Source organism: Python bivittatus, unplaced genomic scaffold (assembly GCF_059951505.1).
Source record: "Python bivittatus isolate LINGU-HERP-01145 unplaced genomic scaffold, Pbiv_v1 ctg000070_np1212, whole genome shotgun sequence".
Classification (NCBI taxonomy): domain Eukaryota; kingdom Metazoa; phylum Chordata; class Lepidosauria; order Squamata; family Pythonidae; genus Python; species Python bivittatus.
The window spans coordinates 4,335,158-4,346,971 of record NW_028277034.1 but is presented as its reverse complement, the minus strand read 5'-3'; the positions used below and the strand labels follow the sequence as shown (position 1 = coordinate 4,346,971).

Sequence of the window (11,814 nt, the reverse complement as noted above, 5' to 3'; positions counted from 1 at the left end):
CTGCAACAAAAACACTGGCCTCTCCAGCGGTTTTCCTCTTTTATTATATATTAGCTTTTTTCAATTTAATCTTTAGAGACTTTGTACCACTGGCTTCAGATAAACATTAATGTAAAAGACTGACAGTCTATTGAAACACTGAATGCATAAAGAGTGTCCAGAGAGATAGAAGTAATCTAGTTTTTCTTTTCTATCAAATTATAGAAGGTATTCATTGACATCCATGCCCTGCACATTTTGAATGGAGCTTTTATAGTAAGAGTTGGAAATAGTGTTTTCTTGGAGTGTCTTTTTAGGGATCAAGCATCTACCCAGATCTCTCCTGAAAGCTTGATCTGGTACATTTTCTTACCATTGGGTGAGTTTTTCCTCTGAATGGATGTTTCACACGGCTTCAGCCCCGTAGCCATACTTTGTTAAAAAAAAACAGGACTGCTTCTGTCCCATTGGCTGCCATAAAATCACATATCCAGAAAAGGAAATATTTGTCACTATTGCAGAAGATGTCAACCAAACAATCAAGCTGAGCCCAAGGTATAACATTATAAAGATATCATTTTTTAAAACAAAGCGACTAAATTTGACCACTACTCCTTTTTTAAAACTGAAACCTTTATTATGTGTGCGATGCAAATCCAAAGAATGACCTAAAAGCAGTATTTTGTTGAAACTAAGTTCATTCTTTCAAACTGAATAAATGTTTCTTGATTTCTATTTATTAATTTTTTAGAGGTCTTCCACTTCAGATCAATTATATTCAGTTTTTTTGAAATGACTTTGAACTTTGTAGCAATGTACATTGAGGAAATGTACTGTTTAGTTAACTCAATTAAAAATTAAGGATCAAAATGCTAATGTTATTTTTAATGCTATATTTTTGAAACATGTTTTTGGATGAGATATTCTAAAGTTCATAATCTCTGTTGAATCGGTTTTATACTGCTGTCTCTATACTTTCCAAAATATTCTGCTTCCACCAACCCTCACAATGGATGCAAATATAAGGAGACAACAGAAAACATTAATTGGATGCTATTAAATCCTGACACTTTCTGATGTTATCAGGAACATGCTGAGTCTTTGATAGACAGATACAAATTCTAATTCCACTTCAGTATTTTTTAAGAGCCTGAAACAGGTTAGTTAGTGCACTTCTGGCTGGAATAGATCTCAGTTATTGTATGTGATGTGATATTGTCTTTAACAAAATTTTATCCGGAAGCTTTTTCTTCTCTAGAATATGCAGAATGAACACACCAAATATTTTAAAGCTTTCCACAAAACCATAACATTACAAATTCTGTTTGCAGTGTTCTGGCAAAATATGAAAAGATGTTAAAGCCAATAAACCATGTTCCTTTAATTTCAAGGTAGTCTAAATAAATACCAGTATGTTGGCAGCTGATAATCTTGCAATGTGCTGGAAAGGCAGAAAATAATTGAAAAATAGACAGGACTCTAAATAAGGAAATAAAAAGAGGAGAGAAAGACTTGTCCAACTTCTATAGATTATAAATTGGATTAGTAAGTAACATTTTACCACTAGTTAGAGTTGAAGTAAGGGTACATATTTCATTTTTAACAGTGGTAGGAACACACCCATGTATTCACACAAGTCTTTTATGGTTGCGATTACTATTTTAGGCTGCATGTGTAGGCAACTTTCTAATAAAACATGACATCTTTATTAAAAAAAATTTAAAAAATGATTAATCCAACAATGAAGCTAAATTATTTGGTTAGTCTAATTTATCACTAAAATTGCAGTTTTTCACCTCGGTATAACATCTGTACATATTTGTTTCAGCACCATCACTTCCCTCTCTACTCTCCCACATTCAGTAGGAAGGTGAGCTGATGAAACAAGCTTCAGTAGTTCACCCAATTACTCTTGTTCTTGTGCAGAATGGTCTACATGACCAGACTTCATAGATTTCACTACCACTGTTTAACTTCTGAGTATGAAATGTCAGCTTCATCAAGTCACTGAATATGAAATGTCAACTCCATCAAGTCATTGAGTAAACTTCCTGCCACTTCTTTAGTAGGTGAACATTAACATGAATATTAACATGATGCTCAAGATTGAAAAAAAAAAAGTATTTTGTATGAGAAATAGCAAAATCAGCCTCTAGGTCTCCACCAATTAGCATTCCAATTTATGTTCATTCGGGCTAGTATTCCTCAACTGTATTGCTAACCACCTACTGAAGCTGTGGAAAGGTGGCTCCTTTTCTTCTTGATAAACGAGGAATGTGCAGATGTTCCAAAATTATAATACATCATTGGCTGCCAACCTATTCCTCAGCCTGTGTTATGTCCATTGTAATAATATTTAGAATTCTTAATTAAGTAGTGTGGCTAATTCTGTGAAGGTATCCAGCCATTCAAACACACCTCCTTGCCAGATCAGCAAAGGGGATTGCCACTTTCCTCCTCCCTTGCAAACCAATGACTTGGAGGTTTCTGGAACAAAAAGGCAACATTTGTATGCCACCCAGAGTCGCTTTGTGTGAGATGGGCAGCTATATAAATGTGATACATTGATATATATATATATATATTTATATTTATTTTTTTATAATCTAGTTGGTTGTGGGCAGAGGGTTTGGGGGCCTAGCCAACATATCCCTTGCTTGTATATGTACCCCTTACACTTTAGTTTTGAAAAATATCAATCTCTCTGATCTTAAAATAATAATTCTGAAATTAGTAATTGTATAAAGGACAATGGAAATTAAAAGACATAGCTTTCAATGTTTACCCAGTTTTTGTGTGCCTTATTAGGCAAATCTGGTTTGCTGTTACTAAATATTTAATTAATCAAAGCCACATGACTCCTTTCAAACTTTGGAAAATATTAACTTTCTTTTTTTCCCAACCAAAGTCTGTCTAACTAAAGCAGAGCAACAAAAACAGAAAGTCTTTTCCAGTAAAATTAACTTTATTGAAAGTGAAGAACACCAAGCGCTGTACATTTTAATTCTTGATTATCACATTTCCTATTTAGATATCCAATGTTTGCTATGCATTATAAATTAGATGAAGCATTTAGTAATAAGGTACAAAAACAAAATTGTCTTCTTCACACAAGTGTTGCAAGTAATCACAGGAAGCAGATGATTGAAATGGAAAGACTCTTGAAAAAAATGAAATGTTTGTACACAGGTACTACAGTCGATGCTTATCTTCGCAGTAAACATTAGCCTTATGCAAATCTCACTTGAATTCACTTAATTAAGAAGCTGAAAAGAAAGAGAAAATGATTAAAGGCAAGGAATAATGGGCACATATGTAGCTCTTACATTACTCCAGTTAGTAAAAATTAAGATTTGTAATCTCCATGGAGGCTGAGCAGAGCTAATATTAGCACATTAGAATCACAATACAATCATGTAATGAATCTGTACAAAATGGAGACATTTTATGATGTTTTAAATTGTGTGAAGAGTTGAGGGGAAAAAGCTAGGTAATGGTATTTGACAAATTATGTATTTTTCAACCTTAGGGGATGCCTCAAACTTCATTTGTGACAAATTTCAGGTTTCAAAACACAGAGAATCGCAATTCAATAATGGCAAAAATTCAGGGTATGCAATCTGTGTACTGTAGGCTGTATAAGGGTACTCAGTTTCCTTTAAGACCCTTAGATAAAACTACTGAATTATGGCAGCAGAATTTGTAATTTTTGGCAACATTTGTTTTAAAAAAAGAGTCTTGCCTCAAAAATATACTAATGTGTCTATTATAAATTTTAAAAATTTCTTAGCCTCTGGAAGGATAATACAAATGTTAGGCCCTCAGAGGCTTAAAAAATATTTTAAAAATACAGTGCAGTTCCAGTGAAAATATTTGCCCATCTCCACTACAAATAATTAACATTTTTGAAATTATTTCACATAACAGAGTGATTCCAAATGAGTTCAGTAGGATCCACTCTGGAACAAGCTTCTTTATCAGCGAGGTCTAATGTAAGGTGATTAAACATTTTGTGACAGTAGGTATATCTGCAATTTTGAAAAGATAGAATGCATGCTCTCACAAAATGACTTCCATGGAGGGGCTTCTTTTTCCACAAAATGGTTGTTATGGTGGCCACAGCCAATCACAAGACATTACTGACCAGAAGACATATCTGTAAATTGTCACCGAAATTGTCACACACATAATTCTTCCAATTTTTCCATATTGCTTATTTCTCATAGCTAGGTCACACATATAGATTAACCTTAAAACAAGGTAGTTTGTGACTGGTTAATGGAAAGGATTGCAGTAACATTTAAGCTTGTCCACTGTTTCCGAAGATCCCCACTGGACAAACCATATGGGGAAATAGGTCTCCTAAGAACAATGCAGTTATTGCCAGGATAGGCCAGGTATGTGTCATGGGTTTGATTTGAAAAGATGCAAAAGTGGTTAACGACCTGTTTAGTGAGATATATTTACAAGACTATTCAATACAATCTGCATCTGTAAACCTGTAAAAAGAAGTTCTTTTTAGATGCATCCTGTGACTGCATATATGAAGATTAACTAGAGGCTGTGTTTAATTGCAGACAATGGCAGACATTGCTCAAAACTTTAGCCAACTTCATGAACTGAAAAATATCATCTTCTGCATAGAACCTGTGATCCTAGGCCTATCTAGTACATTATTTTGTTGCAGCTGCTATGAAAGACCTATTAGCTGAACAAACGCAACACTAGTCTCATTCATATTTTCAACAAAAAAAGGGCATACTGCATTTAAACCTTTTAATGGACCTAACAAAAGTCATATTATCAGCCGTTGTATAACTTCCATGATGTATTCCATTTCCCAGCACCACATATACTGTACTTTTATATATGCTGTCAGAGCATTTTTTTTTCTCCCCAGTATGATAAAAAGCCTCAAGCATAGTAGCTTTTCCTCATGGGACAGTTACTCTACTCTCTTCAGCTTGTCTTTCCCTCTCTTTTCAGAGAACTACTGTAGAAGAATCAGAATCATCTTTATTACGGTCACAGACCAGAACCACAAACAAAAAATACGTTGAAAAATTCATTACTGTAGAAGTAAATGATAACTCTACAATATACATATTCAGGCACAGTGATTAAAAATGTCCATAATGTTTTGAGTGTTGCTGTACTATAGATTTGTATCAGGACATTTTGATTATTGGCGTTTTTACTTGACTTCCTCTTCAAAGATCCCCAATATGCCAATATGACATTTATTTTATTTAATTAATTTATAATCAACTGCCCTTTTTTAATTATAGACCAAGAATGGATTTGTTCTTTTCACCAAACTACCAACAATAACCCCAAGATCCTGTTTTTAGTTAGTCATTGTCAGCACAATTCTGGTCGGCATGTATGTGATTAAGACTTTCTTTTTTTGTATTAATGTGGATTACATTGAAACATCCTTTGAATGTTCTTGTCTCTCAGATTTAGAGAGATGTAAACCGGAGCCCCAGCTAAACCACCTCATGCTTTCATCAAAAGAAACAGAGAGATGGTTATGTTTAACTTTAATTGCTATGTCTTCTCAGTTGTTTTCTCCCAAAATGAGAGCTGCCTGGTTGTCAACATGCCATTCTTCTTACAGTCTTCAATTCCTACTAAAGCTACAATGATGGCACATCATTGTAGTTTTGCAAAAAAAGAGCTTTTCACATGAGCAGCACCCGTTAGTAGGTGTAGTGGTAAAGTGAAAGACCACTGTTATTTTGAGGAGTAAGGCAACATGTTTGGATTTCTCCTGCACCTGTTAAGAAAGTTCACTCTGAGGCATAATCATGTTTAGCTGGCTCGTTTTTCACTTTTACTTAGAAGTGGGGGAGGGAAGGAGAAGAGAAAACTCTCAGGATTGTTTAGATTAAGCACTAGCTTATCTGTATAATTCTCAGGCCCTGGGAACTATCTGGTCAAGGTCGGGTCCGCAGCCTCAGTACCATGGAAATAGGTCATGAGGTTTTAGTTTAAGATAGGGATAAAAGATCCTGCCATTACCTCTTGGACTTTGAGCATGGACCTGCCATTACCTCTTGGACTTTGAGCATGGACCAGGCCTTGGTACCAGGAGCTGTGTTATCTAGCCATCTTGGGGTCTTTCCGCTGTTGCCTTATGGTAGCTCCCGATAGTAGTAGAAGGGTTTTTATCATCTTGCTTGGTATGTTATGCTTTTATACTAGCTTTTGTATTGCTGTTTATCTTATATTCCTGTTTAAATCTGTTTGCTAGAGTTAACAACAATGCCTAAAATCTCCTCACCTGTTGGTGTGTTCATTATTTCTGGGTCTAAAAGAACTAAGAGAACCACTTGTCTTGCACCTGGCCAGTGCTTGGCAATACAGGAGGCTGCAGTGAAGAGCGTGCGTGTGTTTAGACCAGTGTTGTCCAAACTTGGCCACTTTAAGATGAGTGGACTTCAACTCCCAGAATTCCCCAGCCAGCCATGCTGGCTGGGGAATTCTGCGAGTTGAAGTCCACTCATCTTAAAGTGGCCAAGTTTGGACAACACTGGTTTAGACAGATAGACAGGAGGGAGGAATGGCCTGCCTGAACCAGGAAGCAGGAGTTGAATGTGTCCTGCTTATATGAGCAGGGAAAATCAAGGCAGGCAGTTTTAACAAAGATTATGAAATTGATAAGGATTAAGGTCAGATTCACTATTAAAGCCACCTGTGAAATGACTAGAGAGCTGAATTCAGATGGCTGAATCAAGAGACAAGAGTTCATGTTAAAAGGAAAGCAACCCAGTCACCATCTCCACCAAGCTGCAGAAGTGTAAATCATAAAGTAGAAATGTGATTTTGGCCGTGCAGCTGTTGAGCCAGAAGAAATTCAACTCAGCTGCCCGAGCAAGACAATAAGACGTAATCACAGGGGTGCCAGACCGGTGCTAAGGCAAAGCTAAAGCCTGGTATGGAAGTGCTTATAATTTACTGCCTCCACAGGAAAAACAACAATCATTCAAAACTGCAGACAAAAGGCAAAAAAGGTGTTCAGAAACTCAATCCTACAACTGAAGAATGCATCTCTTTCCTAAATGAAGAGACTTTTAGAAATAACTTTAAAGAAACAGTGATACTGCTGAATCAGATTTCCAGTTTAACTTTCTGTAAATAAATACTTATCCAAAAGTTAGGACTGGCTACAGTCCCCCATCAAATTATACATGCATATCTAAGTCATGATTATTTGCTATGTCTCCAAGTTATCATTTCATGCTTTGTTTTCATATATAAACACTGCAAATCTGAAATGAGCTTCTGGCATTTTAAATATTTTTAACACAGCCCAGGAGCTTTCCTTTTGTCTATTTTTTCAGTGCTTAACCTTTCTCTTTTCCTCAGCCTTCAACCGCTGAAGATGCAACTATCAGTGCTGTAAACGAGTCCATACACCTTGTTACTGATTGTCCTCTTCTTTTTTCTTTCATCTTTCTCAGCATTAGAACCTTCTCCAGAGAGCAGGGTCTTCACATAATGTGCCTGAAGTGGCATAATTCAAGCCTGATCATTTCTGTCTCGAGTGAGAACACTGGGTTGATTTGTTTGATGATCCATTTGTTTGTTTTCTTGGCTGTCCATAGTATTCTTACGAATCTTCTCTAACATCAAAGTTCAAAATGTCAGTATTCTGATTTCTGTAAGTATAGATACATCATGGGATCTGAATATTTTTTCCAAGGCCTTCATGGCTAGTCTACCAAGTTCTAGACTGTGATGTATTTCCTCACTGCTGGTTCCTCTACTGCTGATAGTTGTCCCTAAAATATCTTCATTGTCTATGCTACAGTGCCTGATATCAAGTTCATGTTGTCCCTGGGTTAAAGACCACACCTGTATACTTCAACAAGTGGGTGAGCGCAGGGCCAATAAATGGATAATTCCAAGACAAAAAATTAATTTTTGTTTAATTAAATAAAAACGCAATTGTACTTACATTAATTAACCATAGTTAAAATGATTACTTTTTATTTATTTAATAATTTTTCTCTTCTGTTATATAAAAATTATAAGCCACTGGAAATATTTGGAAGGATCATGAGCACTACACTGAAGGCTTTGGAGTGGGGCACATGGTATTTATAAGTTCGTTTTGCTAATCCCTGATTTAAAGTGTACACAGTATATTAAAATAAAAATCAGATGAAAGAAAACATACTTAAAATGTTACACCCAATTAAAAGTTTATCTGGCTACAATTGCTTAATATTTCCAGGAAAGGAACAGGATGATGCTTTGGAGAACTTCCAAGGAGAATGATTTGTATATGCATGGCTTTGCTAATAAACCAGAAGAACTAAGAATATTAATCCATTTTGTACTTTGCCGAATTCCTTGGAGAGCATGCATATTCCATATCAAGTTCCCAAATTTTGGAGGGGTGATTTTTTCCCCAATTTCAAATGAATGGCAAAGAATAAAAGTTGTGAAAGCCTGAAATGATGGACTAAGCTCATTCACTCCAGCCCCATTCATTCAGTCCACAATCTGCTGCACATTAGGCAAGGCTATCCTTCCACCCACCCCCTTGCCCCACTACACTCTCACTCTGACATGCCCAATTCATAAATCTACACGTTAGAGAAAACAAAGGCTTGCCTGAGCAAGACCAAAAGGAGTTTTCTCCAACTGCACCTTTTCTGTTTAAAAAGCCCTGTCTTGAGATGCAAGAAAAGAGACTGGGATTTATGTGAGAAAAATCAGAAGTCTAGAGTGGTTCTGTCAAAAAGAACAGAGCAAACTTGAAAAAAAAAAAGATGACGTAGGGGTCTGGAAGAGATCTGATGTCCCCAGGAAAGGTAAACCTCAGAGATTTTTAAACTATGCTTTGTGTACTATACTTGCAACTCCTAGAAAAAGAATGGGGGACTGTTTTTCTTTGGCTACATGCTTCAAAACCCCAATGGCCAGAGGTGATACTACAGAAGTTAATTTTTAGATAATTATTCCTAGTTTACTGGCAAGTAGGTATTCAGGCTACAAGAAGTCCTTTCTCACCCACATAAGCTAGTATGAAAGTGAAGGAACCCTTATCCTCCAAAAGTAGGGAGCACAGAAAGGCTACCAAATGACTGTGCCATGGCAGAAAGGCAGGACATAAAGTGTGGGTAATGCGAAAGGTCTTGTGAAAGTGCAGCGATGAGACATTCCCCTTCATACCCAGACTGGCCATCTCCCACCTTGTCTTGCAGTTATATTTTTTGCATTAAAGAAACAAATAAAAAAGTTTTCATCCATTTGCAATGGATGTCACCCTTGACAACACTTGCTGAAGAGATTTGTGTGTGTGTGTGTGTGTGCGCATGTTCCCAACTCACTTTTGTTTACCAATTACATCAGGAGCTCTGAAAAAGTTAAAATTAGGTAAGTTATCACTTTTTCATTTTCATGAGGGTATGAAAAATGAATGAAAAACATTGTGAAAACAAGAAAAAGAAGTCAACTACTCTCATATACAGTGGGGCAAAAAAGTATTTAGTCAGCCACCAATTGTGCAAGTTCTCCCACTTAAAAAGATGAGAGAGGCCTGTAATTTTCATCATACCTCAACTATGAGAGACAAAATGGGGGAAAAAATCCAGAAAATCACATTGTCTGATTTTTAAAGAATTTATTTGCAAATCATGGTGGAAAATAAGTATTTGGTCACCTACAAACAAGCAAGACGTCTGGCTCTCACAGACCTGTAACTACTTCTTTAAGAGGCTCCTCTGTCCTCCACTCGTTACCTGTAGTAATGGCACCTGTTTGACCTTGTTATCAGTATAAAAGACACCTGTCCACAACCTCAAACAGTCACACTCCAAACTCCACTATGGCCAAGAACAAAGAGCTGTTGAAGGACACCAGAAACAAAATTGTAGACCTGCCCCAGGCTGGGAAGACTGAATCTGCAATAGGCAAGCAGCTTGGTGTGAAGACATCAACTGTGGGAGCAATAATTAGAAAATGGAAGACATACAAGACCACTGATAATCTCCCTTGATCTGGGGCTCCACGCAAGATCTCACCCTGTGGGGTCAAAATGATCACAAGAACGGTGAGCAAAAATCCCAGAACCACACAGGGGGACCTAGTGAATGACCTGCAGAGAGCTGGGACCAAAGTAACAAAGGCTACCATCAGTAACACACTATGCTGCCAGGGACTCAAATCCTGCAGTGCCAGACGTGTCCCCCTGCTTAAGCCAGTACATGTCCGGGCCCGTCTGAAGTTTGCTAGAGAGCATTTGGATGATCCAGAAGAGGATTGGGCGAATGTCATGTGGTCAGATGAAACCAAAGTAGAACGTTTTGGTCTAAACTCAACTAGTTGTGTTTGGAGGAGAGAGAATGCTGAGTTGCATCCAAAGAACACCATACCTACTGTGAAGCATGGGGGTGGAAACATCATGCTTTGGGGCTGTTTTTCTGCAAAGGGACCAGGACGACTGATCTGTGTAAAGGAAAGAATGAATGGGGCCATGTATCGTGATATTTTGAGTGAACACCTCCTTCCATCAGCAAGGGCATTGAAGATGAAACGTGGCTGGGTCTTTCAGCATGACAACCATCCCAAACATACCACCTGGGCAACGAAGGAGTGGCTTCGTAAGAAGCATTTCAAGGTCCTGGAGTGGCCTAGCCAGTCTCCAGATCTCAACCCCATGGAAAACCTTTGGAGGGAGTTGAAAGTCCGTGTTGTCCAGCGACAGCCCCAAAACATCACTGCTCTAGAGGAGATCTGCATGGAGGAATGGGCCAAAATACCAGCAACGGTGTGTGAAAACCTTGTGAAGACTTACAGAAAACGTTTGACCTCTGTCATTGCCAACAAAGGATATATAACAAAGTATTGAGATGAACTTTTGATATTGACCAAATACTTATTTTCCACCATGATTTGCAAATAAATTCTTTAAAAATCAGACAATGTGATTTTCTGGATTTTTCCCCCATTTTGTCTCTCATAGTTGAGGTATACCTATGATGAAAATTACAGGCCTCTCTCATCTTTTTAAGTGGGAGAACTTGCACAATTGGTGGCTGACTAAATACTTTTTGCCCCACTGTATGCCTAAATCAAGTGATCCAATGTATCTAAAGTATAATCAGAATGAATGAATAATAAATAAATAAATACCCACCACTATCAACTGATCTCTTGGAAGATTTTTTTGGGAGTACATTTCTAATTCCTTAGAGTTTCTCTGACATACACAAACCCTTCTCTTAAAATTTAGAAGAATAATACTTCATTTTGTTCATTGATTTTTGTATAGATCTTTTTTGAACCAGAGAGAATAAGAGCTTCCAATGAATAACAGAAGTGGTATGTAATACATAATGATTATTCAACAATACTTTGCATCACATCTATCCTTTCAAGCCTATGTGCGTTTTTGGAAATGGTTTTTGTACCATATAGCACTCTCCAAATTCTTACAAATTGGAAAGTTACAAAAATACTGTTATGTCAATTCAAGGAGTCATGACTGGAATTGTGCATGGAGTTCTGTCTCTGCACCCTGTTTAGTGTCTCTCTTCCTACTAAAACTCAGGTAAAAGAAAAAAAAAACTGTGACTGAAGGAAAAGTAGTATTTGGAAATGCAGTTTATTCCCACCTTTATTTTTGGTTGCCTACTAGAAGTAGCAATCAGGGATAACCGGGGGGTGGGGGGAGGGAAGCTTTTAAGCTTTTCTTAAGTTCACAGGTTGACAGATGGGAAAGTTACTTTTCTCAGAGCCACTGATTTGGTAACATGTGGAATTCTGTGCGTTCTGTAATGTTAACAAATGTTTTGGGGAGACCCAATCTCAAATGGGAGA

At 37.2% G+C, this 11,814-nt stretch overlaps 1 protein-coding gene across 1 annotated transcript in view; it reads right to left on the bottom strand.

Annotated features, from left to right (window-relative positions):
* Nucleotides 1-2,932: 2,932 nt before the first annotated feature.
* TUSC3 (tumor suppressor candidate 3) overlaps nt 2,933-11,814 on the bottom strand; it is a 127,946-nt gene continuing 119,064 nt past the window's right edge. Inside the window, exon 10 of the mRNA XM_088131130.1 lies at nt 2,933-3,245. Coding sequence (XP_087987256.1) covers nt 3,230-3,245 — 16 coding nt within the window. The 3' untranslated portion in view covers nt 2,933-3,229. The remainder of the gene's footprint in view (nt 3,246-11,814) is intronic.